We start from the raw sequence: 27,326 nt of genomic DNA on the forward strand, positions 1-27,326 counted from the left end.
TACGCTGCCCGGGAATGTGCTTTCTATTTCTCCAAGTTCAGGCGTCCCAGAAGCTGATCGGCAGGAGCGCGGGGTAAGTGCAAATACGGGGCTTGCACGCGCGGCAAGCCCCGTTCTGGAATTTCTGGCCCGTTCTTTAGCTTGGAACAGCTCCTTTTGTGTCAGATTTTCTCTGCAGGCACAGTATAAAGAAGGAATGATGGCATTCCCATGTGGCAAAAGTGATAGTGCACTTTGCAGACGTGTTTAAGAAGCTAGGTCATCATAATGGGTTGACCGCTACCACCCAGGTGATCTCTGTCAATGTAGTTGTATTGCTCACCTTGCATTGCCATCAGGTAGGGTCTGTGTTGCAGTGCGGAATATAACTGCATCCTAACTGACGTCACGGAGCCATAGTTTACAACATAGAAGGAGGCCGTTCGGCCCATTGTATCTGTGCCGGCTCTTTGTCAGTTCGGCAGTTTGCGCTGGTTGTGTCTTTACCAAAACAACAATTTCTTGCATTTATATAGCGCCTTTAACACGCTAAAATGTCTCAAGGTTCTTCACAGGAGCGATTATCAAACCTAATTTGACACCGAGCCACATAAGGAGATACAGTATTAGGACAGAGGACCAAGGTAGGTTTTAAGGAGGAGAGAGAGGCAGAGAGGTTTAGGAAGGAATTCCAGAGATTACAGCCTAGGCGGCTGAAGCGAAGAAAATCGGGGATGCGCAAGAGGCTATAATTGGAGGAGCGCAGAGATCTCGGAGGGTTGTAAGGCTGGAGGAGGTTACAGAGGTAGGGAGAGGCGAGGCCGTGGATGGATTTGAAAACCAGGATGAGAATTGTAAACACCTGAAGTAGGTAGTCTCCCGTCATTCCTGCTTCACACCAATGGTAATACAACTGCAAAACTGGACTGTTGTCCATTTGCCCAGCGCACAATAACTTGCGCTGATCTAGGATATGTGAAGCATGGATTAAAGCCACAGGAAAGCTCGGAGCTGGTGTCTTGGCACCAGTTCTTCCAGCAATGACTGGGGCCAATTTGGTGAGATATCTGATCTTGTGCCAGTTGCCTCTGGCTGCACACTGTTGCTATATCACCCATTGCTCTCAGCGTGAAGGGCGGGAATTTCTGTTGTTGAGAAACCGTATTTTTTTTTGTAGAAGGGCACTAATATAGTCCGGCTTGTATGTTTTAAACCTTGGATAGAAAATGAAGTCGGAAACGGCTGCAGCAGCGGTGAGAAAGATGAATCCTTCTATACAAGTTATCGCTCATCAGAACCGCGTTGGACCAGAGACTGAGAACATCTACAACCAGGATTTCTTCGAGAATCTGAATGGAGTGGCGAATGCATTGGATAATGTGGAAGCTCGTAAGTGGCTCTGTTTATATGAACAAAGGTTGATTACCTGATCAATTTTGCCTCGCCAATAAAAACGTACAAAGGGACTTGCTCTTCAACAAGCAGAAACCCACATCTTGCTGCACTATTTCATGGATTGCAAAAGAAAGACTGACTTGCATTTATATAGCGCCTTTCACAACCTAAGGACGTCCCAAAGCGCTTTACAGCCAATGAAGTACTTTTAAGGTGTGGTAATGTAGCAAACACGGCAGCCAATTTGAGCACAGCAAGGTCCCACAAACAGCAACGTGATTATGGCCAGATAATCTTTTTTAATGATGTTGGTTGAGGGATAAATATTGGCCCAGGACACTGGGGAGAAATCCCCTTCTCTTCTTAGAAGCAGTGCCCATTGGATCTTTTACGTTCTCCAGAGGGGGCAGGCGGGGCCTCGGTTTAATGTCTCATCCGAAAGACGGCACTTCCAACAGTGCAGCACTCCCTCAGTACTGCACTGCAGTGTCAGCCTAGATTTTGTGCTCAAGTCTCTGGAGTGGAACTTAAACGCATGACCTGCTGGCTCAGAGGCGAGAGTGCTACCAACTGAGCCAAGACTGCAAGCCTCAAAATTGTTTTAGAAACGTTCATATACAATTTTTTTCTCTCTCCCTCAGTGGCCACAGAATTGTTCTTTCACCTCTGGAACTTGACTATAAATTGGAGATGGAAGTCTCCTCTCTGTAAACGGAGGATTGTGTAGAATCATAGAAAGGTTACAGCACAGAAGTAGGCCTTCGGCTCGTCGAGCCAGTGCCAGCTCTCTGCAAGAGCATTTCAGCTAGTCCCACTCCCCCACCCATGCCCCGTAGCCCTGCAAATTTTTTTCCTTCAGGTACTTATCCAATTCCCTTTTGAAAGCCATGATTGAGTCTGCCTCTACCACCCTTTCAGGCAGTGCATTCCAGATCCTAACCACTTGCTGAGTAAAAAAGTTTTTCTTCATGTCGCCTTTGGTTCTTCTGCCAACCTGTGTCCTCTGGTTCTCGACCCTTCCGCTAATGGGAACAGTTTCTCTCTATCTACTCTGTCCAGGCCCTTCATGATTTTGAACACCTCTATCAAATCTTCTCTCAATCTTCTCTGCTCTAAGGAGAACAACCCCAGCCTATCCACATAACTGAAGCCCCTCATCCCTGGAATCATCCTCGTAAATCTTTTCTGCACCCTCTCTAAGGCCTTCACATCCTTCCTAAAGTGCAGTGCCCAGAATTGGACACAATACTCCAGTTGAGGCTGAACCAGTGTTTTATACAGGTTCATCATAATTGCCACGCTTTTGTACTCCTTAGGTGTCAGCTGTGGTTCAGTGGGCAGCACCCTCGCCTCTAAGTCAGAAGGTTGTGGGTTCAAGTCCCACTCCAGGGACTTGAGCACATAAAGCTAGGCTGACACTCCAGTGCAGTGCTGAGGGAGTGCTGCACTGTTGGGGTGCCATCTTTTGGATGAGACGCTAAACCGAGGCCCTGTCTGCTCTCGTAAAAGATCCCATGGCACTACAGGAAACTCTCTTTTTACCGGCACCTAAATAACCGGAAATCTCTCTTAACCGGCAAAATTCAGGTGTAGGTTCAGGTAAGTTTTACTTCATATTAGTGGTCGTGTAACCGGGGTTCCTGCACCTGTGGCCGTGTACGGGGCTCTCATACCTTAGTAAGTATACCTCTCTGTAATCCGGACTTTTTGATCAACCAGCAGCACGCTGGTCCCGTCGGTGCCGGATAAAAAAGAGTTTCCTGTATTTCGAAGACGAGCAGGGCAGTTATGTCCTGGGGCCAATATTTATCCCTCAACCAACATAACAAAAACAGATTATCTGGTCATTATCACATTGTTGTGTGTGGGACCTTACTGTGCGCAAATTGGCTGCTGCGTTTCCCACATTACAACAGTGACTCCATTTCAAAAGTACTTCATTGGCTGTAAAGCACTTGAGATGTCTGGTGGTCATGAAAGGCGCTATATAAATTCAAGTCTTTCTTTCTATACCTCTATTCATGAAGCCCAGGATCCCGTAAGCTTTTTTAACTGCTTTAACCTGCCCTGCCACCTTCAATGATTTGTGCACATATACCCCCAGGTCTCTCTGTTTATGCACCCCCTTTAGGATTGTACCATTTAGTTTATATTGCCTCTCCTCATTCTTTCTACCAAAATGTATCACTTCGCATATTTCTCCGTTAAATTTCATCTGCCACGTGTCCGCCCATTCCACCAGCCTGTCTATGTCCTCTTGAAGTCTATCACTCTCCTCCTCACTGTTCACTATCCTTCCAAGTTTTGTGTCATCTGCAAATTTTGAAATTGAGCCCTGTACACCCACGTCCAAGTCATTAATATATATCAAGAAAAACAGTGGTCCTAGAACCGACCCCTGGGGGCCACCACAATATACCTTCCTCCGGTCCGAAAAACAACCGTTCACCCCTACTCTCTGTTTCCTGTCACTTAGCCAATTTCATATCCATGCTGCCACTGTCCCTTTTATTCCATGGGCTTCAACTTTGCTGGCAAGCCTATTATGTGGCACTTTGTCGAACGCCTTTTGGAAATCCATGTACACCACGTCCAGCGCATTGCCCTCATCAACCCTCTATGTTGCCTCATCAAAAAACTCGATCAAGTTAGTTAAACACGATTTGCCTTTAACAAATCCATGCTTGCTTTCCTTTATTAATCCACACTTGTCCAAGTCACTGTTAATTTTGTCCCTGATTATTGTTTCTAAAAGCTTCTCACTACCGAGGTTAAACTGACTGGCCTGTAGTTGCTGGGTTTATCTTTACACCCTTTTTTGAACAAGGGTGTAACATTTGCAATTCTCCAGTCCTCTGGCACCGCCCCTGTATCTAAGGAGGATTGGAAGATTATGGCCAGTACCTCCGCGATTTCTTCCTTCACTTCCCTCAGCGTCCTAGGATGCATCACATCTGTTCCTGATGACTTATCTACTTTTAGTACAGCCAGCCTTTCTAGTACCTCCTCTTTATCAATTTTTATCCCATCCAGTATCTCTTCTACCTCCTCCTTCACTATGTATATCACAGAATCACAGAAACCCCACAGTGCAGATAGAGGCCATTTCGGCCCATCGAGCCTGCACCGACACATATCCCACCCGATCCCCGTAACCCCACGTATTTAATCCCCCTAACACTAAGGGTCAATTTATCATAGCCAATCAACCTAACCCGCACATCTTTGGACTGTGGGAGGAAACCGGAGCACCCGGAGGAAACCCACGCAAACACGGGGAGAATGTGCAAACTCCACACAGACAGTCGCCCGAGGCCGGATTCGACATCTTCTTCCTTAGTGAAGACAGATGCAAAGTACTCATTTAGCATCTCAGCCATACCCTCTGCCTCCATGCGTAGGTCTTTTTTTTGGTCCCTACTTAGCCCCACCCCTTCCCTTACTACCTGTTATATGCCTATAGAAGACTTTTGGATTACCTTTTATGTTAGCTGCCATTCTATTCTCATACCCTCTCTTTGCCCCTCTTATTTTCTTTTTCACCTCTCCTCTGAACTTTCTACATTTAGCCTGATTCTCAGATGTATTCTCGACCTGACATCTGTCATACGCACTCTTTTTCTGCTTCATCTTACTCTCCATCTCTTTCATCATCCAGGGAGCTCTGACTTTAGTTGCCCTGCCTTTCCCCCTAGTGGAAATGTACCTTCACTGTACCCGAACTATTTCCTCTTTGATGGCCACCCATTGTTCCATTACAGTTTTGCCTGCCAATCTTTGATTCCAGTTTACCCGGGCCAGATCCGTTCTCAACCCATTGAAATTGGCCTTCCTCCAATTAAGTATTTTTACTCTATTTTGCTCCCTGTCCTTTTCCATAGCTAATCTAAACCTTATGATACAATGATCACTGTTCCCTAAATGCTCACCTGCTGACACTTGCTCCACTTGACCCACCTCATTTCCCAGAACCAGATTCAGCAATGCCTCCTCCCTCGTCGGGCCAGAAACATAATGATCAAGAATGTTCTCCTGAACACAATTCAGAAATTCTTCCCCCTCTCTGTCCTTTACATTATTACTATCCCAGTCTATATTAGGATAGTTGAAGTTCCCCAATATCATTACTCTATAGTTCTTGCATCTCTCTGTAATGTTCTGCAAATTTGCTCCTCCATATTTTTCCACTAGTTGGTGGCCTATAGAATACACCTAGTAGTGTAATGGCACCTCTATTATTTCTTAACTCTAGCCATATAGATTCTGTCCTTGACCCCTCCAGGACATCCTCTCTCTCCAGCACTGTAACATTCTCCTTAACCAATACTGGCACACCACATCCTATCTTTCCTGAACACCTTATATCCAGGAATATTTAATACCCAATCCTGCCCCTTTTTGAGCCAGGTCTCCATTGTTGCCATGACATCATATTCCCATGTGGCTATTTGCACCTGCAGCTCACCAACTTGTTTACTATGCTTTGTGCGTTCACATAAAACACTGTAAACCCATCTTAGAGCATCCTGTGTTCTCTCTTAGTCTGACCCCACCTAATACCTTACTATTTCTTACTTTAGTACTCTCCGTCTCTCCCAATCCTTTGTGCCCTTTGTTTCTCCTTTCTAATGTTACATCTTGGTGCCCATCCCACTGCCAACTTAGTTTAAACCCTCCCCAACAGCACTAGCAAACCTCCCCGCGAGGATATTGGTCCCGGCTCTGTTGAGGTGCAACCCGTCCGGCCTGTACAGGTCCCACCTCCCCCAGAACCGGCCGCAATTCCCCAGGGATCTGAAGCCCTCCCTCCTGCACCATCTCTCCAGCCATGCATTCATCTGCTGTATCCTCCTATTTCTATACTCACTAGCATGTGGCACCGAGATTAATCCGGAGATTACTACCTTTGAGGTCCTGCTTTTTAATCTCTTTCCTAGCTCCCTGAAATCTGCCTGCAGGACCTCATCCCTCTTTCTACCTATGTCGTTGGTACCGGTTTGGACCACGACCTCTGGCTGTTCACCCTCCCCCCTCAAAATGTTCTGCAGCCGCTCGGTGATGTCCTTCACCCTGGTACCAGGGAGGCAACGTACCATCCTGGAGTCATGTCTGCGGCCGCAGAAACGCCTGTCTGCGCCCCTAACTATCGAATCCCCTACCACTATTGCTTTCCCGATTTTCCTTCTCCCGTTTCCCCGCCACCACCCCCCCCCCCCCACCCACACCCACCCGTGGTGCCACAGACTTGGCTCTGGCTATATTCCCCAGAGGAACCATCGCCCTCACCAGTACTCAGCACCGAATACTGGTTGGAGAGCGAGATGCACTCAGGGGACTCCTGCACTACCTGCCTGGTCCTCCTCTTCTGTCTGGCGGTCACCCATTCCCTCTCTGCCTGCACACTCTTTAGCTGCGGGGTGACCACCTCCTGAAACGTGCTATCCACGAAGCTCTCAGCCTGACGGATGCACCGCAGTGACGCCAGCTGCTGCTCAAGCTCCGAAAACCGGAGCTCGAGCTCCTCCAGCTGACGACACTTCCTGCACATGTGGTTGTCCAGGATATAGGAAGCGTCCTGGATTTCCCACATGGCACAGGATGCGCATTTCGCGAGACTGTGCTGCGCTGCCATGCTTTTATTTATTCGACTATTAACTAACTTTACAGAAACTTAAGACTAAGATGTACCTAATTCAAGTTATTAATATAATATATTATTAAGTTACTAATTTAATATAGTATTAACAGTTACTAATTTAATGTAGTATTGACAGTTACTAATCTCCAAGCTCCTGCTTTATCCCTAGCCAGCTATTTAACCCGGCCCCTAACTTGAAGAGCCCCTCGCCGACTGCGCTCTTTAGCAGAACTTAGCAGAAATAAACTTAAAACTTAAAAAAAAACTCACCAGCTACTCACCAATCGGCTCCTTCCCTTGTGCTGACGTCACTTTAGGTTTTTTACTCTGACGTCCCTCTTTCAAATTCTGCCCGTGTTGAGTTGCTCCCAGCTCGCCGCCTCTGGCCACTCTAGTCACCACTGATGCACAGGTTGGAACTATGCCCAGTTTAGGTGTTGAAGAACTCCTCTCTATGATGGAGGAGTAAATAGCACTTTATGTCTCACCTCAGAGGTGAAACGTCTCTTCTCCGGAGGCTGTGAAAGTCCTAAAGTGGGTAGATAATCTCAACCTTGTTCACATCAACAAAAAAAGCTGTTTCTCATACTTGGCACCAATTGGCACTTAATAACTTTTTTTTAAATTTAATTGGACTTGTGCTGCCGTGCAATGATTGGACTGAAGCCAATCCCTCCACAAATTTACTGTAATTCTTAACAATTTGTGGAAACAAAGACTCCTGAAATAGTGAATTGTCCTTAAAAACACAGCAGGCCCTTCCGGAACAGTTACACAGCGTAGAATAGAGGCAATTTTAATTTTTAGCGTTGAGGTGGGGGAGTGGGGTGGGAGCGGCGAGGTGGGGGTGGGGGGAGAGGGGGAGGGGAGTGGGGTGGGGGAGTGGGGAGGGAGTGGAGTGGGGAGGGGGTGGGGGAGAGGGGGGTGGGGAGGGGGAGGGGTGTGTGGGAGGGGGGGTGGGTGAGTAGGGAGGGGTGGGGAGTGGGGTGGGGGAGTGGGGAGGGGGTGGGGGAGAGGGGGGTGGGGAGGGGGGTGGGTGAGTGGAGGGGGGAGTGGGGTGGGGGAGTGGGAGGGGGGAGTGGGGTGGGGGAGTGGGGAGGGGGGAGTGGGGTGGGGGAGTGGGGAGGGGGTGGGGGAGAGGGGGGTGGGGAGGGGGGTGGGTGAGTGGAGGGGGGAGTGGGGTGGGGGAGTGGGGAGGGGGGAGTGGGGTGGGGGAGTGGGGAGGGGGGAGTGGGGTGGGGGAGTGGGGAGGGGGTGGGGGAGAGAGGGGGTGGGGAGGGGGGTGGGTGAGTGGAGGGGGAGGGGGGGTGAGTGGAGGAGGGAGTAGGGTGGGGGAGTGGGGAGGGAGTGGAGTGGGGAGGGGGAGTGGGGAGGGAGCCCGAAAACCAGGGTAGAAGTTCTTCAAGTGTGTGGAGGGCTCGGGCAATTCAGCCGTTCTCGCACTTGTCTACTGAAGGTTATAAATGGCAGACTGGGGAGCTGGGTGGGGAGAATTTTGTTGCCTTTCCCAGCGAAGTGATTGGACAGAGCACTGAGCAACAGCGATGCGGTGCATCTGAACGGGTTACGGGGTAAATGTGACGTTGCCTGGGTCCCCTCCCCTGCCTAAGTCACAATGATTGGCTGTGAATCGTACATTATGTGTGAGGGGTGGCAGATGGCGAAGAGTTTGTGGTTCGCATCACTGGAAACTCTGGGCTTATGAAGGATCTCCTTTGGGGACAAGCGTCATTGGGAAGAAGAAAAGGTGCCTCCAGCTTTTTGGTGATGATCTAGGTCAACCTTAACAGTTTCTTAGTTGGTTGGTTAAGTTAATGTATCATTATTTCGATTCATTTCGATAAAATTTATATGAGGTTGACACAAAACAACCTCCACAATTTATGTGTCATTAATGTAATTCTTTATCCTATTGGTTACAGTGACCTTGAAGTAATACTCAGGGACCACCTTATCTATATGCCATTTAACATTTTGGGGGAGAAATTGAGTATAGCCCCGTTTGGGGCGCTAGCCTCGCCAGGGCGCTAAAAATAGCGCCCCGGAAACATTTGCGCCCCTGCACCGGAAATTGTGTGGTTGCGCCCCAAAGGGAAGCGTGGCAGCTACTGGAGGCGCCCCGCATCCCTCTTGGGGCGCTGCGAGTGAATATCGTGGCGCAACGTGCCGCAGCGCCACACGCGGTATTCCAGGCCTTCCTCCCCTTCTTAAAGGGGAGGGGCCTTGTGCAGCACGATCTGGGGCCCAGCTGGGCCCCCCGAGGATCGGGAGTGCAGGTGAAAGAGCCCGGCACCGAGGAGAAGTGCCGGGCTCTTGGAGCGCAGCCGGCACTCCGTGGGGGGGGGGCGGTGTTCAGGGGGACGGGAGCGCAGGCAGGTGCTGGCAGGTGGCCAACAACAAAAATGGCCGCCCCGCACCTCGCCTTTAATTTGCGCCTCCCCGGCCGCAGGTACACCACCCTGACCCTGTCGGACATAGCGTCCGGCGGTAAATCAGGGGGCGCTGCCGAATATCGCGGCCGGGGCATCAGCGGGGCGCTGCGCACACGATGACGTCATCGGCAGCGGCGCAGCGCTAACGGTTAGCGCCACCACTAACGTCCCGCGGAATTTAGCGGGAGGCGTGGGCAGTGCCGCGCCCGGGCGCCAGTTGGCTTGCGACCCACTTAGCGCCCTCTTAAGGCGCTAACGGGTGGCGCAACCAACTGAATTTCTCCCCCTTTATGTAGCTTGATTAGGTCCCCCTTCAGCCACCTTCTGTCTATGCTGTAGAGTTTAGCCTGATAAATCCTGGGATTTTTCTCCAGGGGCAGAGGAACATAAGAACATAAGAAATAGGAGCAGGAGTAGGCCAATCGGCCCCTCGAGCCTGCTCCACCATTCAATAAGATCATGGCTGATCTGATCCTAACCTCAAATCTACTATCACTCTCCATCCCACCCGAACCCATGTGATCTCCCAGGAGAGGCGAAAAACCAGATAAAAAACCCAATGGCCAATTTGGGAGGAAAAAATCTGGGAAATTCCTCTCCGACCCATCTAGGCGATCGAAAATCTTCCAGGAGATCACTCTGTCCCTATATTTTCTACTGTACTTACCTTCTGTAAAGGCGATCTCCACCCCAGCCAGGAACAGGAATAAAACCATCTCCTGAAATCTAACACAGAATTAGAACACAAGAAGTAGGAACAGAACCAAGCTACACGGCCCCTGGGCCTGCTCCACTACCCACAGGGCCATGACCATTCCGAACCTAGACTCATGTCCAATTTCCTGCCCGCTCCCGTAACCCTTAATTCCCTTTACTTCTAGGAAACTATCTATTTCTGTTTTAAATTTATTTAATGATGTAGCTTCCACAGCTTTCTGGGGCAGCAAATTCCACAAACCTACCACCCTCTGAGTGAAGAAGTTTCTCCTCATCTCAGTTTTGAAAGAGCAGCCCCTTATTTTAAGATTATGCCCCCTAGTTCTAGTTTCACCCATCATTGGGAACATCCTCACCGCATCCACCCAATCAAGCCCCTTCACAATCTTATATGTTTCAATAAGATCGCCTCTCATTCTTCTGAGCTCCAATGAGTAGAGTCCCAATCTACTCAACCTCTCCTCATATGACCACCCCCTCATCCCCGGGATTAACCGAGTGAACCTTCTTTGTACTGACTCGAGAGCAAGTATGTCTTTTCTTAAGTGTGGACACCAAAACTGTATGCAGTATTCCAGGTGCGGTCTCACCAATACCTTGTACAACTGCAGCAATACCTCCCTGTTTTTATATTCCATCCCCCTAGCAATAAAAGCCAACATTCCATTGACCTTCTTGATCACTTGCTGCACCTGCATACTAACTTTTTGAGTTTCGTGCACCAGGACCCCCAGATCCCTTTGTACTTCAGTACTTTCCAGTTTCTTGCCATTAAGATAATAACTTGCTCTACGATTTTTCCTGCCAAAGTGCATAACCTTACACTTTCCAGTATTGTATTCCATCTGCCAAATCTCTGCCCACTTACTTAGCCTGTCTATGTCACTTTGCAGGTTTTTTATGTCCTCCTCACTCACTACTTTCCCTCCCATCTTAGTATCATCTGCAAACTTTGATATGTTACACTTGGTCCCTTCCTCCAAATCGTTAATATAGATTGTAAAGAGTTGGGGACCCAGCACTGACCCCTGCGGAACACCACTAGCTACTGATTGCCAGTCTGAGAATGAACCATTTATCCCAACTCTCTGCTTTCTGTTAGAGAACCAATCTTCCACCCATGCCAGAATATTACCCCCAATCCCGTGATTTTTTATCTTGAGCAATAATCTTTTGTGTGGCACCTTGTCAAATGCCTTTTGGAAGTCTAAATACACTACATCCACTGGTTCTCCTTTATCCACCCTGTATGTTACTTCCTCAAAGAACTCAAGCAAATTTGTCAAACATGACTTCCCCTTCATGAAACCATGCTGAGTTTGTCCTATTAAATTATGTTTATCCAAATGTCCCGTTACTGTCTCCTTAATAATGGACTCTAACATTTCAGCAACCACAGATGTTAGGCTAACAGGTCTATAGTTTCCAGCCTTCTGCCTACTACCCTTTTTAAATAAGGGTGTTACATTAGCAGTTTTCCAATCTGCCGGGACATTTGCTGAGTCCAGGGAGTTTTGGAAAATTATTACCAATGCATCCACAATCCCTACCGCCACTTCCCTCAAGACCCTAGGATGTAAGCCATCAGGTCCAGGGGATTTATCCGGCTTAAGTCCCATTATTTTACCAATCAAATCAAATCAAATCAGCTTTTATTGTCATTGTTAGTGCACAAGTGCAGTACAACGAAATGTAGGCTTGCGGCTCCCGAGAGTGTACATTTAGATTAAGACATTTAAACATTCAACATACATTTGGTTTGTAATACATTAACATAACCATAATAAAGTGCATTGGCAGATGTGCAGGCTTTAGGGTTTATTTGTGGAGTTCAGTAGGATGACAGCCCTGGGAAAGAAGCTGTTCCTAAATCTGGTCGTACGGGTGCGAATGCATCTGTAGCGTCTCCCAGATGGCAGGAGGGCGAACAGACTGTGGCTGGGGCGGGTAGGGTCTTTGATGATGGACCGTGACCTCCGTAAACAGCGTTTACTTCCTTAGTGATTTTGATCGTGTTTAGCTCCTCCCCCCCTAGAGCCCCCTGTTTGTCCAGTGTTGGGATATTCTTAGTGTCCTCTACTGTAAAGACTGATACAAAATATTTGTTCAGCATTTTTGCCATCTCCATGTTTCCCACCATTAATTTCCCAGTCTCATCCTCTAAGGGACCAACATTTACTTTAGCCACCCTTTTTCTTTTTATATAACTATAGAAACTTTTGCTATCCGTTTTTATACTTTTTGCTAATTTACTTTCATAATCTATCTTCCCTTTCTTAATCAATCTTTTAATTATTTTTTGCTGTCTTTTAAAGACTTCCCAATCTTCTATCCTCCCACTAGGAAGAAGGAAGTGGAGTTGGTTGGGGTAGGGGGATATGGGTGGTGATGGATACAGGAAGTGGTTGGAGATGGCTGTGCCTGCGATCGATTGCTAACAGATACTCCTGCAGCCCACTCCAGATATCCTTGCAGTTCAAGTCATACGATACAACAGCACCAGAGTTCTAATCAGAGGAGCCGTCTGTCTGCTTTTAAATCCTTTTCCTGTCCATGTATTTACTGGTTTAAACTGCACTACAAGCTTGTCTCTGTTTAATTAAAACATTAAAAAAATGGCAATCCTCTCCATTATCAGGCGTAACACAAGCAGAGATGTGTTTCAAGGCAGGAACACAGCTCGAGGGTTTAGGTAAGGTCAGTGAGCCGTCATGAACCTCCTCACCGTCTTACTGCCATCTAACATGCTCCAGCCTGTGTCGTCCTGATTAAAAATTTGCCCCTCTCTATCTCTGCAACCTCCTCCAAGATCTCTGCGCGCCTCCAATTGTGGTCTTTTGCGCATCCCCGATTTCCTTCGCTCCACCATTGGTGGCCGTGCCTTCAGCTGTCTAGGCCCTAAGCTCTGGAATTCCCTCCCTAAACCTCTCCGCCTCTCACCCACTCTCTCCCTCTCTCTCTCTCCTCCGCTCTTTTTGACCAAGCTTTTGGTCACCTGTCCTAATGTCGCCTCCTTTTGACTCGGTGTCAAATTTATGTCTGATTATGCTCCTGTGAGGAGCCTTGGGACGTTTTACTACATTAAAGGCGCTGTATAAATGCAAGTTGTTTTTGTTGTTGTAGCAATGTACGTTTCAGGAGCACTGTTGCTTATAACGGCCATTTTTTGCTTTCAGGGCAATACATGGACGGCTGCTGTGTGTTATACCAGAAACCACTGCTGGAGTCGGGCACACTGGGCACGAAAGCAAATCTACAGGTCATCATTCCTCACATTACTGAATCCTATGGATCCAGTCGGGACCCCGCCGAAAGATCTATTCCCATCTGTACCCTCAAGAATTTCCCCAATGCGATTGAGCACACACTGCAGGTAATTACACAGAAAATAAATATTATACTAAGGGCCGTGGCTTCCCTGGAACCATTTAAACTGCTTCGGAGGGAGTGGAGGAGTTTCTGCATGTTACTGATGATAAGAATTTACATGTCTATTCATAACAAATCTGCTGTGGTACTGCTCAGGGTAAAGGAGAGGATGTGCAATTTTATAAGATCAGGAACATTATGCCATAAAGAAAGAAAGACTTGCATTTATATAGCGCCTTTCACGACCACCGGACGTCTCAAAGCACTTTAGAGTCAATTAAGTACTTTTCGAAGTGTGGTCACTGTTGTGATGTAGGAAACGCGGCAGCCAATTTGTGCACAGCAAGCTCCCACAAACAGCGATGTGATAATGACTGGATAATCTGTTTTTGTTATGTTGGTTGAGGGATAAATATTGGCCCCAGAACAATGGGGATAACTCCCCTACATGTGCAATATAGGTGTGTATCGTGTTAAGAGGTACCACCTTTGAGCCACGCAGACTAGGAAGGTCTCTCGTGTCAGCCAGTGACTCAGTTGGTAGCACACTCGCCTCTGAGTCAGAAGGTTGTGGGTTCAAGTCCCACGCCAGGGACTCGAGCGCAAAAGTTTAGACTGACACTCCAGTACTGTCGGAGGTGCCGTCTTTCGGATGAGAAGTTAAACCGAGGCCCCCGTCTGCTCTCTCAGGTGGACGTAAAAAGATCCCGCGGCACTACTTCGAAGAAGAACAGGGGAGTTATCCCCGGTGTCCTGGGCCAATATTTATCCCTCAATCAACATCACTAAAACAGATTATCTGGTGTTTGTGCGAGCTTGCTGTGTGCAATTTGGCTGCCGCGTTTCCCACATTACAACAACTTCAAAAAAAGTACTTCATTGGCTGTAAAGCGCTTTGGGACGTCCAGCGGTCGTGAAAGGCGCTATATAAATGCAAGTCTTTCTTTCTTTAAGGCTGCACAGTAATTGCAGTTAAGTAAACATTGGGTGGGTTCGTAATACAGACTGTAGACATCCTGGCTCTGGTATTGTGTTCCTGGAGAGTTTCTCTATACTTTCCTATGAGGTGTGACACAGAAAGTTGTGTGTGACACTTGGTGTGTGACAAGAGAAATGTGACAGACAGGAAATGTGCCCTGGATTTGCTACCTCTATACTAATACTAAGAGATTTGCCAAGGCATTGCTCTCAGAGTAAGTGGAGTTTCTGTTTTATAACATGACAGGTGTTATGCCATGTATTGAGCAGTGTATTATTACCACAGCCACTGTGGCTGAATAAGTGAAATAACATTTTTATTATATGATATTCTGTGATTTTTAATGTTGTTTCTGAGGATGAAATTTCCTGATTCTGTTCAGTTTTCCAGGAAAACTGTAAACCAATTTCCTTGATGATTATTATATGTCCGTTCACTTTGTACTACAGTTTTTAGCTCTTGGTTTTAAGGTCCAGGTAAGACAGCAAGATGGTACTAAGGTCATGAGAGGTATTGGGAAGGGGTGCGGGGGGGGAGAAGGGGACATGGCGATTAGCTACACTGCAAGCCACATGATGTCAGATGACCGGTTACATGCACCAGAAATCTAAAGTAAGCAGGGAAGATGGGCAAAAAAAATTAGCACAAAAAATGGAGAGATTCCAGGATTGGGTGTGGTTGAGGATGCTAGAGTATTGAGGGGGGGTGTGGGAGGATCAGAGAGAATATTGGGACAATATTTATATAAGAGTAGAGGAGTTATCCCCGTGTCCTGGGCCAATATTTATCCCTCAATCAACATCACTTAAAAAAATGATTAGCTGGTCATTATCACATTGCTGTTTGTGGGAGCTTGCTGTGCACAAATTGGCTACTGCCTCCCCTACATTACAACAGTGACTACACTTCAAAAGTACTTCATTGACTGTAAAGCGCTTTGGGACATCGTGAGGTAATGAAAGGCGCTATATAAATGCAAGCTATTCTAATGGAGTTGGTGGGGGGTGCGGGGGAGATTTGTACGTGGCAGATAAGGGTTAAGCCATTTAGGACTGAGATGAGGAGGAATTTCTTCACCCAGAGAGTGGTGAACCTGTGGAATTCTCTACCACAAAAGGCAGTGGAGGCCAATTCATTAAATATATTCAAGAAGGAGTTAGATATATTTCTTAAGGCTAAAGGGATCAAGGGATATGGGGAGAAAGCAGGGACCGGGTACTGAGTTTGGATGATCAGCCATGATCTCATTGAATGGCGGAGCAGGCTCGAGGGGCCGAATGGCCGACTCCTGCTCCTATCTTCTATGTTTCTATGTACAATAAGAGGGTTACTTTATAGTATCATGAGAGAGGCAGAGGGTGTGTGGCATTGACGGGGAGGGGAGCAGATTAGAATGGCAGCTGTGATTCCTCATTGTCCCTTTCCTTCAGTCATATAGAAAATGTTTAAAAGCTGTTTCCCCAGAACTAAGGCAGGAACCGACTATTAACTAAAGTGTTTAGTGCACCTTTGCCGTATATACAGTCAGACACAGTAAAAGATCATTGCACCACTTGATCAACCAGCAGCTGGTTCCCAACTCCGTGGCAAAGTAACCAGCGAGGGGACGGCACGGAGCTCGGGTCAGGTGAGAGGCTCAGTCAGGGGACGTCGGGGGGAAAGCCCCAACTCTCGGAGGAGGTCAGGTGATGGTTGGGAAACACTGGGGGGTGGGGGGTGGGTGAGTTGAAGCAGGGGTGGGAGGCCCAGGAAACTGGGGGGGGGGGGGGGAGAAGGAGTTTACAGGACGCGCGGCCTGCTGCTAGCAGGACGCCTGAAGACCACAAGGGTTGGAGGGAGAAAGAAATAATTGGGGGACTGAATAAGCCTGCGAGACATGGTTGTAGAACCAAGGCTGGGTCTATTAGCCAATCAAAAAAAAAAGTCAAAGCAATTCTTCATAACGAATAAAACATTGATTATTATTGGCCTGACCTCTTCTTACATTTGCCAAAAAGTGTCACCTTGAATTGCGATCCCAAACAGCTAGGGTATCCCATCATGCATTGGCTGTGGTTTTACTTTTTTTTAAATCGTTATTAATAAAGTTACTTAAAAATGAATTGGGCTTCTGGTAAATGTCAAAGCTAAGTATTCAAGCATTTTCTGTCTGGGCACTATTTATAGCAAGTTGCTTTGGGGCGAATGGGAGTCGATAAGATTTTAATTCAAATATAATTTCCCTTTCCTCTTTTTATATGTATCGTGCAGCTGTGCTGGGCGTCCGCTTCAGGAATAGCTGGACAAACAAACCTACTCACACAGACTGCAGCTCAATCCTTCCACTCGGCCACAATAGTTCTCTTCTCGCAGTTCTGATTCTTGCTCACCACAAGAATCCAGATTAATTTTAAAACGAAAGACTTGCATTTATATAGCGCCTTTCACGACCACCGGACGTCTCAAAGCGCTTTACAGCCAATGAAGTACTTTTTGAAGTGGAGTCACTGTTGTAATGTAAGAAACATGGCAGCCAATTTGCGCACAGCTAGCTCCCACAGACAGCAATGTGATAATGACCAAATAATCTGTTTTTGTTATGTTGGTTGAGGGATAAATATTGGCCAGGACACCGAGGATAACTCCCCTGCTCTTCTTCGAAATAGTGCCTTGGGATCTTTTACGTCCACCTGGGAGAGCAGTCGAGGCCTCGGTTTAACGTCTCATCCGAAAGACGGCACCTCCGACAGTGCAGCACTCCCTCAGCGCTGCACTGGAGTGTCAGCCTAGATTTACATTGCACCCAGTGTATAAGTTGCACTCTGCTGTTTATGGTTTGCCATATTGATGGCCAAGCCTTCTGTGTGTGCTGTAGATGTCCTATAGGTTGTCTGATTTATGGGCCGAATTTTAAGGTGCTGATTAAAAGGATTTTTCACCTTGTCACGCCTTCCTCAGAAAGAGCAGAGGCCAGCACACTGACAGAATCCCAACATAAATGAACATAACCGTACTGCTCCATGTGCAAGTGCAATCAGACTAACCCCCCAGCTCTTCTCTTCCCATCCCTCAATGTCGTACTCTTGGACTAACTCCCAAGCTTCCTCCGCATACCCCCAGTGTCATCTCAAAGTGATCCCCAATCTCTTTCCCCCTCCCCGACCTCCCCAGTGTAGTATAGAATAGAATCATAAAAATTTACAGCACGGACGGAGGCCATTTTGGCCCATCGTGTCCGCGCCGGCCAACAAAGAGCTAGTAATATCAGACTGGCTCCCAAACTCCCTGACCCTGGGCTCTCAAATTTCCCCAACGTAGTAGCAATTCCTGAATTCGCCCTATGTTGTCGTCTCTGACTCCTGTGCACTCCACCTCAGCCCCGCCCCCCTCCCCCCCCCACTTCCTGGTGTAGTCTTCGACCAAATCCTCATTTCCCCCACGTGGTCACAGTCGTGATTCCCCAGTTGTCCTCGTGCAGTCTCATATCCGCTTTATGTTTGCATGACCAATCTCCCATTCAGATTGTGGGGTGTACGACACACAACTAGCATAAGCAGGCAAATAACTGCACACACCACAGTCTTGCACAGGAAAAGTTGCTCAGCCTAGCTTCCATTTCTGTTTGCCTGGTTTTTTTTTGCTGTGTGGGGTAAGTCCCAGCAAGTCACTGACCATATTGACGTCAGGCTGAGTGTCACCTCTGTCTGGGGCCAGCAAGCGGGGCTTTCCATTGACTATTGATGCGGTCGCTGTCTCCAACCACCTAGGAGAACCACCTCGGGTTTCGCCATATTTACATTACAGTGCTGCCACTGAGGTCGTGGCTGCTGTCAGCGCAAAAGGGACACTTGCATCTACTTAGTGCCTGATCATGTCATTGAAACAGCTTCAAAGTGCTTCGCACTTCTTAATTGAAGTGCAGTGACTGTCGCTGGGCAAACATGACCGCCATTTTGGGCCAGTGTCATTCCACAAACAGCAGTGAGATGAGCTACTTCCAAGCAGGAGATCCAGTGGAAAATACATAGCAACAGCAGTAGGCCATTCAGCCCCTCGAGCCTGCTCCGCCATTCAATTAGATCACGGCTGATCTGCGGCCTAACTCCATTTTCCCGCCTTTGCTCCATATCCCTTAACTGACAAAAAAAATCTATCGATCTCCGTCTTGAAAGGTCCAATTGTCACCAGAAAAGGGACTGGTATCAACTACCCCACCGGCCGCGTTGTGTGAGGTGAGCCTGAGATACATTTAAGATACCGAGGGGTTCGACAAGATAGATGCAGAGAGGATGTTTCCCCTCGTGGGGAAATGTAGAACTCTGGGGCATAGTTTCAGAATAAAGGGTCGCCCTTTTAGAACTGAGATGAGGAGGAATTTCTTCTCTCAGAGGTTCGTAAATCTGTGGAATTCTCTGCCCCAGAGAGCCGTGGAGGCTGGGTCATTAAATACATTTAAGGTGGAGAGAGACAGATTTTTACAAGATATGGTTATGGGGAGCGGGCAGGGAAGTGGCTTTGAGCCCTAGATCAGCCATGATCTTATTGAATGGCGGAGCAGACTCGAGGGGCCAAGTGGCCTATTCCTGCTCCTATTTCTTATGTTCTTATGAGATGAATGGGCAGCATGCCATCAGCCAGCTCATAACACCAACTTCCTCATTCCTGACCCAATCCGGAATGGACTCCATCACAAGATTCAACGCCATTCACTTTTTTGTTGGTGCTATTGGCTGAGGGAATAATATTGGCCAGGTCACTGGGAGGACGCCCTACCTTACTGTCATATGCAGAGAGTGTTAGACTAACTCCCCTTGCGTACGGTCAAGGAGACAGGAATAATTTGAGGAATCAGTGACTGATCCACAACCAGGAGACTGACAGCCTCTTCACAGCTGTTGGTTCTTTTGTTTGCTGTTTTGAAACTCCTATTCCAGATGTGACCGATCTGGGGAAACACTTCAGGATTTCAGGAGCCATGTTTAATTGCAATCACATTCAGAATTGTTGACATATGGCAGCCAGTTTTAGTCTCAATCCCTAGTAAACCAAGTAGCGGTTAGCATCGACTGACTAGTCTACAAGTTCGGAGCACATCGTTCCCCCTCCTCCCCAAGATCCAGAAATGTTGTTCCGTCATTTTGGCCCCCTCGTAACACCATCTATAAAGCAAGCCTGTGGGACTGAGTCAGAAAAAAACAGAAATGACTCATCAACCAGACCGACCATTGTGGTGTGTAAAGTGCTCACTCGAGAAGGATTCCCCTCCCCCACCATGACGCCATGGGTGAAGCATGGACACTCGACTTCTCGATGAAGCACGCGGTCATCTCCAAGCCTCTTCAAAGGTGCCCTTAAAACGACAGACCCCACCCCCCAGAGGTAAATCCACATTGAAAATGGAAAACCAGTCGCAGGAGAGCTGTCTGGGGCAGGGGGAAGGAGGGGCACGGGTCAGTACTTGGCTCCGAATCAGACACTTCCATTTACAGGCTGTCCGTTAATGTACTTCTCTCCAATGTGCTGTCTGTTTTAAAGGGACAGCATTCTGCAGGTAAAGTGCCCTTTGCAAACCCTTGGCCTTGTTTACAAGTAGAGGGAAGAATGTTGAGCCAGGTGCACGCTCGATGTGCCATCCTCCACACCGAAATATCTTTTTACAACAGAGATAAAGCTGATAAGCCTATTGATGAGGGATGCACTCGGGCAGATCTGAGGGTTTCATTTGCTCTGGCAGAACATTGCTCAATATGTTTGACTAAAGTTCCTTCTGAGGACTACATTAGTGGTTGGCTTGTTTAGAATAAATGAGTTAGCACTGCGTTTAAAACAGCACGCAGAGCAACGTAATGCCAACCCGTTGAACACATGACCGGAGTAAGATTAAAACTCTGTCGGGTCGGCTGGATTTCCGTGTGCCTGACTGGTCACAGTTGTGGCAGGGATGGGGGGGGTGGAGGCCGGCGGGGTGGTGATATTGCCCCTCCGAGAGCTCGTAGCTGGCCCTTGCCACAGCCGCACATTTTTGCAATTAAAAAAAAAAATGTTTTACGAGCCTGAGCGGCAAAACGGGAATGTTTCTGCATCGTGTGAAAGCCGATATTTTTTATTTTAGAGGCCATGATCGGTTCATTCTGTGCGGAGACCAGCTCAGCAGATGGTGATGGAATGCGCTGTTCAAGAATGGCTTGTTACTGGAATGAATAACATGACTCGCTGTTTAACATATTTTACAATCGGCTGCGGGTAGCGTGGACTGGAATGTTAACCCTTTTGCCAGCAATGCCGCCTGAAGAAGCAAACGAACCCCTTTTTAGAAAAAATCGTCCGCACAGAATGCGGATTTGTTTATGATCACTCCTCGGCAAAGATGTTTTCTATCGGTCAATCTACTCCCTCCCCCACCCCCACATCCTGCCCTACAATTGCAAACTTCCCAAGTTAGTTCTAAAGAGAAACCCATGAGAGGAAACAAGCCCAGAGGGTTTACTCTGAGTGCCTGTCCGTAGCCCTGTGACACTCGGGTTGATTACTCCTCACCCACACCAGCGGTCCTCTGCTCCTCTCTGAAAATTGACGTTTTAAGAACATAAGAAATGGGAGCAGGAGTAGGCCATACAGCCCATTCAATAAGATCATGGCTGATCATTGACCTCCACTCCACTTTCCCACCTGATTCCCCTCAGGTCCAAAAATCTATCGATCTCAGCCTTGAATATAATCAATGACTCGGCAACCACAGCCCTCTGGGGCAGGGAATTCCAAAGATTCATGTTTTGTCAGAAATTATCCTTTTGGTGCTGTCAGGGTTGACGCGGTTTAAAATTAGGCTTAAATTAAAGTGTTTGGGGTAAAAATTGGGTAGCGCCCCCTTTGGGCCAATTTTAGCGCCCCGAAAACGTTAGCGCCCCCGCGGCCAATTTTCCCAGGTAGCGCCCCGAGAGGGAGGAGGGGCGCTACTGGAAGCACCAGTTGGGCGCGCTGCGAGCCAATATCACGGCGCTATGTGCAGGCCTTCCTTTCCTGGTTAAAGGGGAGGGGCCTGGCGCAGCGCGTCCCGGGGCCCAGCTGGGCCACCAGGGATCGGGAGTGCTGGCAAACAAAGAGCAGCCGGCACCCCGCGGGATGGGGGGCTTCCCGGGGGCCGGGGACAGCAACAGGGGCAGGTGCTGGCAGGCGGCCAGCAACGTTAATGGCCGCCCGCCACCTCCCCTTTAACTAGCGCCGCCCGGGCCACAGGTAGGGCCCCCTGACCCTGGCGGACATAGCGTCCGGTGGTAAGTCGGGGGGGCGCCACCCAATACTACAGCCGGGGCGCTAGCAGTGCACTGCGCACGGCGATGATGTTATTGCCGGCGGCGCAGCACCGCCGCTAACATCCCGCTGAAGCTCGCGGGAGGCGTTGGCGGCGTCACGCCCAGGCACTAGTTGATTTGCGCTCCGTTAGTGCCCTCTTAGGGCGCTTACGGGAGGCGCAAATCAACCGCATTTAGCCCCCTTTGTCTTTTAACTCCTTTCTCCCTCCACCTCCGAAATAAATTTCCTTCAGACTACTCTAACCAAGCTCATCTTGTTCCGGGACTTGTAGGGATCCATGGCACTTTATGAAGAAGAGCTGGGGAGCTGGGAGCTCTAGTGTCCTGGTCAACATACATTAATTCAACCAACACCAAAGCAAAACCAGATTGGTCATTGCAGGCTGTGGGACATTGCTGGCACAGAATGGCGGTCAAGATTGCCTACATAATAGTCACTGTTATTAATTGTGTGAAGCACTTTGAGATGTTTCAATGACAACTCATTGCATTTATATAGCACCTTTTAATGTTGGACATATCCCAAGGAGAAAAACAAAGGAAAAAAATAAGCAGACGCCAAGCAATATAGTTCAGGGAGGTAACCAAAGGCGTGGTGGAAACGGTGGGATTTGAAAGGGGGAACAAGAGAAAGAGCAAGGCGAGGGTTTTGAGGGAGCAAGTTTCGGAGCTTTGGGCCTGGACGGTTGAAGGCTCTGCCTAGCGGAAGGTGTGAGGGGGAGGGTGGAGTGGCTGCTCAGGAGGTCAGAATCAGAAGAGTGGCGTTCAGTACGGGCACACAGGGCTGGAGGAATTTAAGAGGTAGGGAGAGTTGAGGGCACAGAGGAGTTTGCAAACAAAGGATATGGGCCTTGAACTAAATGCGTTGGGGATGGGGGTGGGGCGGGGGGAGACAGGGGAATAAATAAAACAGTGGTGAATTTCCGGTGAGGTTCTCCCTACTTCAGCAGAAGAGCTGCTGGAACCCCAGAAACTCTGCGGAAATTCACCCCCAGTGAGTTTATCCTCTCTTAAACTATCACAGGAAGTTTGTTGAGCGTCTTTTTAGAAAGAAAATATAGCAAATACTGGAAATGTACAACAGGTCAGTCAGCGCCTGACAGAGAAAACCTGGATTATTGTGAACCCATTATCAGAATCAGTTCAGGCAACACACACCTGAAATGTTAACCTTTCTCTTTCAGTTATTGAGTGAACTGCAGTGTATTTTCCAGCACTTTCTGTTCTTAATTGTGTAAGTGTCAGCTGTGGCTCAGTTGGTAGCGCACTTGCCCCTGATGCAGAGGTTGCGATTTTAAGCCCTACTTCATGAATTAACCGCATAGTCTCTAGGCTGAGACTTCAGTTGCAGTGCTCGAGGTCTCAGCCGTGGCTCAGTGGGCAGCACTCCTGCCTCTGAGTCTGAAAGTTGTGGGTTCAAGTCCCACTCCAGAGACTTGAGCACAAAAGTCTAGGCTGACACTCCCAGTGTAGTGCTGAGGGAGTGCTGCACTGTCGGGAGCTGCTGTCTTTCAGATGAGACGTTACGTCCACTCTCTCAGGTGGATGTAAAAGATCCCATGGAATTATTTCGAAGAAGAACAGGGGAGTTATCCCCAGTATCCTAGCCAATATTTTTCCCTCAATCAACACCACTAAAAATAACAGATTATCTGGTCATTATCACATTGCTGTTTGTGGGAGCTTGCTGTGGGCAAATTGGCTGCCTCGTTTCCTACGTTACAGCAGTGATTACACTCCAAAAAGTACTTCATTGGCTGTAAAGCACTTTGGGACGTCCAGTGGTCACCGAAAGGTGCTATATAAATGCAAGTCTTTCCTAGATTGTTGGAGGTAGTGTCCTTCATATGAAGCCTTTAATCGAGGGCCCCATGTGCTCATTCAGGTGGATGTTAATAATCCACCCGCACTAATTGAAGAAGGAATAGGGAGTCCTCCTGGTGTCCTGGCCAACATTACTCCCTCAACCAGCAAAGCAGATGAACTGATCATTCATCTTGTTATTGTTTGTGGGACCATGTTGCTCACAAAATGGCCATTGTCTTTAACCACATCACGGTAACTGCACAATAATTCAACCAATGTGAAATGCTCTGGGACCTTTCTGAGAGATGTGATAGGAACAGGAGGAGGCCATTCAGCCCCTCAAGCCTGTTCCGCCATTCAATTAGGTCATGGCTGATCTGTAGCTTAACTCAATCTACTCGCCTTGATTCCGTAACCCTTACTAACCTTGCCGAACAGAAATCTTGTCAATCGCAGACATTTTCAATTGACCCCCAGCCTCAACAGCTTTTTCAGGGGGAGAGAGTTCCAGATTTCCTCTACCCTTTGTGTGACAAAGTGCTTTCTGACATCACCCCTGAATGGCCAAGCTCTCATTTTAAAGTTCTGCCCCCAGCAGAGGAAACCGTTTCTCTCTATCTGCCCTGCAATATAAGTTCTTTATCTCACATTTCCAGACTTGGCACTTTTATCTTTGGCTCGTATGTTAACTTCCCTGGTCATGGGGTGAGCTGCATAGAATCCAAACACGATTCAGAACTCAGTCTTATAATTTGTCCCAAGTCAGACATTTTGGATTGAACGAATTAAATCTCTCAGGCATTCTTTTTATCCTTCATGCGCACATGATGAGGGATCTGTTACAGTAATTTACAGAGCTTCAGAAATTTCTCACGAGCCCCTAACATATATGGATTCAATCATTGTTTCTGAAGAAGGACACGCACACCATTCCTGCATGGATTCTTGGCTGGTGCCTCCAGTCGGTGCAGTCTGTTTCCCATTTAGAGAAAATAAAATATAGCAAGAAGAAAAACAAAACCGAGCACTGCTGCCAGGCCATGAACGAGCTGTTTACTCCCCGATCCATCGCAGCGAGGGAACAACATCATCCCATGCCCACGGCTCTTCAGCCATGCCCACGGCGCAAGACTGGTTATTCTCGACCTTGGGGGGAACTGAGGGCACCAATAAAGGGCCCAACCCTTCTTAAGAGGTCGTTGTTCTCCTGGCATCAGTCATCCTCTGGTGTGCCTCCCATTCTTCATACGTGAGCCTCGAGAGTAAATGTTCACAGGCTAGTTTAGCACGGAGAGTATTAAAGCCAGACCTGATCACATCGGCCCTTGATAGCCACGCACACAACTGTGGCTGTTTTTCCCCTTGCTCATCCCGGGACGCAGGCCAGTTCTAGCACCGTTGCAGCTGCCTGAATGAGATCAGCTAACTCAACACAGGCTGAGACATTTCTTATTTGGATGCCTCAGTTAGGTGTCACCAGCTTTAGGAGTCAACCTTAGCTCAGTGGGTAGCACCCTTGCCTCTGAGTCAGAAGGTTGTGGGTTCAAGTCCCACTCCAGAGACTTGAGCACAGTGCTGCAGGAGCGCTGCACTGTCGAGAGGCGCCGTCTTTCGGATGAGACATTAAACCGAGGCCCCGTCTGCTCTCTCAGATGGACACAAAAAGATTCCATGGCCACTATTCGAAGAAGAGCAGGGGGAGTTCTCCGGAATTCCCTACCTAACACTATCGCGGGAACACCATCACCACAGGCCCTGCAACAGTTCAAGAAGAAGGCCCACCACCACCTTCTCAGCACAGCTCAGGATAGGCAACAAATCCAACCTTGCCAAAATCACCTGCATCACGGGATTAAAAAAAAAAATTGCTACATAAAATGTACGACGTTTTCACATTTACACAGTTTTTTTTACAGATAAACACATTTCTAGAGTGGCTCAAAAATGCTGGCCTTCATAACGAGAGGGTTTGAGTACAGGAGCAAGGATGTCTTGCTGCAGTTGTACAGGGCCTTGGTGAGACCACACCTTGAGTATTGTGTGCAGTTTTGGTCGCCTTATCTGAGGAAGGATGTTCTTGCCATGGAGGGAGTGCAGCGAAGATTCACCAGACTGATACCTGGGGTGGCAGGAATGACGTATGAGGAGAGATTGGGTCGATTAGGCTTATATTTGCTGGAGTTTAGAAGAATGAGAGGGGATCTCATTGAAACTATAAAATTCTAACAGGACTAGATGCAGGAAGGATGTTCCCGATAGAAACATAGAAGATAGGAGCAGGAGTAGGCCATTTGGCCCTTCGAGCCTGCTCCGCCATTCAACGAGATCATGGCTGATCATCCAAACCCTAGCACCCGGTCCCTACACTGACAGCCATCCCACCCAAGCCCTATCCCCGTAACCCCGTAACCCCACGTATTTAATCCCCCCTAACACTAAGGGCCAATTTTTATCATGGCCAATCAACCTAACCCGCATATCTTTGGACTGTGGGAGGAAACCGGAGCACCCGGAGAAAACCCACGCAAACACGGGGAGAATGTCTGTGTGGAGTTTGCACAGTCACCCGAGGCCGGATTTGAACCCGGGTCTCTGGCGCTGTGAGGCAACAGTGCTAACCACTATGCCCCGATGGCCGGGGAGTCCAGAACCAGGGGTCACAGTCTAAGGATAAGGGGTAAGCCATTTAGGACTGAGATGAGGAGGAATATTTTCACCCAGAGAGTGGTGAACCTGTGGAATTCTCTACCACAGAAGGTAGTGGAGGCCAATTCATTAAATATATTCAAGAAGGAGTTGGATATATTTCTTAAGGCTAAGGGGATCAAGGGATATGGGGAGAAGGCAGGGACAGGGCACTGAATTTGGATGATCAGCCATGATCGCATTGAATGGCGGAGCAGGCTCGAGGAGCCGGATGGCCTACTCCTGCTCCTATCTTCTATGTTTCTATGATTCAGAAGCTGGAGATTTTTTTTAATGAATTTTGAACAACGATAAACAGAAAGAAAGAAAGCCTTGCATTTCTAGAGTGCCTTTCACGACCTCAGGGCGTCTTTTTTCGGAAGACCAAAGAAATCTGCATTGATAAAATGGGGGAAATGGGCTAGAAAATGACTAATGGAATTCAACGTGAGGTGGTATATTTTTGTTGAAGAGCAGCAGCAGTTATACTCTGAATGGAAGCAGGCTCGGTGTTGTGGAAGAGTCGAGGCATTTGGGGGGTACAGGTTCACAGGACTGAGTGAGGTCATTTTAAGTAACTTTTTATTTTTTCGGGAAAGAGATTTTCTCACGGCAAGCAAAATGTCTTCACAAGGTAGTTTTTTTTTTGGCGAACATTAGCTCAGCGAGAGAGTGGGTCTTATTGCTTGTGAGCGCACCCAACCCTGCACAGGGCACCATTAGTAAATCTGTATACAAGTGCAGCTTTACTATGAAGGAGGATGCAGAGAAACTCCAGTATGATTTGGACAGGTTGGGTGATTGGGCAGATGCATGGCAGATGCAATATAACATGGATAAATGCGAGGTTATCCACTTTGGTGGCAAAAACAGGAAGGCAGATTATTATCTGAATGGCAATAGATTGGGAAAAGGGGAAGTGCAATGAGACCTGGGTGTCCTTGTGTACCAGTCGCTGAAGGTAAGCATGCAGGTGCAGCAGGCGGTTAAGAAGGCAAATGGTATGTTGGCCTTCATAGCAAGAGCATTCGAGT

At 48.0% G+C, this 27,326-nt stretch overlaps 1 protein-coding gene across 2 annotated transcripts in view; it reads left to right on the forward strand.

Annotated features, from left to right (window-relative positions):
* Nucleotides 1–27,326, forward strand: part of LOC147111264 (ubiquitin-like modifier-activating enzyme 1) — a 316,654-nt gene that overhangs the window by 73,749 nt on the left and 215,579 nt on the right. For both annotated transcript variants that reach the window (XM_086002004.1, XM_086002003.1), the window contains exons 14-15: nt 1,203–1,368; nt 13,338–13,534. In XM_086002004.1, coding sequence (XP_085858130.1) covers nt 1,203–1,368; nt 13,338–13,534 — 363 coding nt within the window. The remainder of the gene's footprint in view (nt 1–1,202; nt 1,369–13,337; nt 13,535–27,326) is intronic.

Source organism: Somniosus microcephalus, chromosome 11 (genome assembly GCF_052327205.1).
Source record: "Somniosus microcephalus isolate GS21.2 chromosome 11, FLI_Smic_1.0, whole genome shotgun sequence".
NCBI lineage: Eukaryota > Metazoa > Chordata > Chondrichthyes > Squaliformes > Somniosidae > Somniosus > Somniosus microcephalus.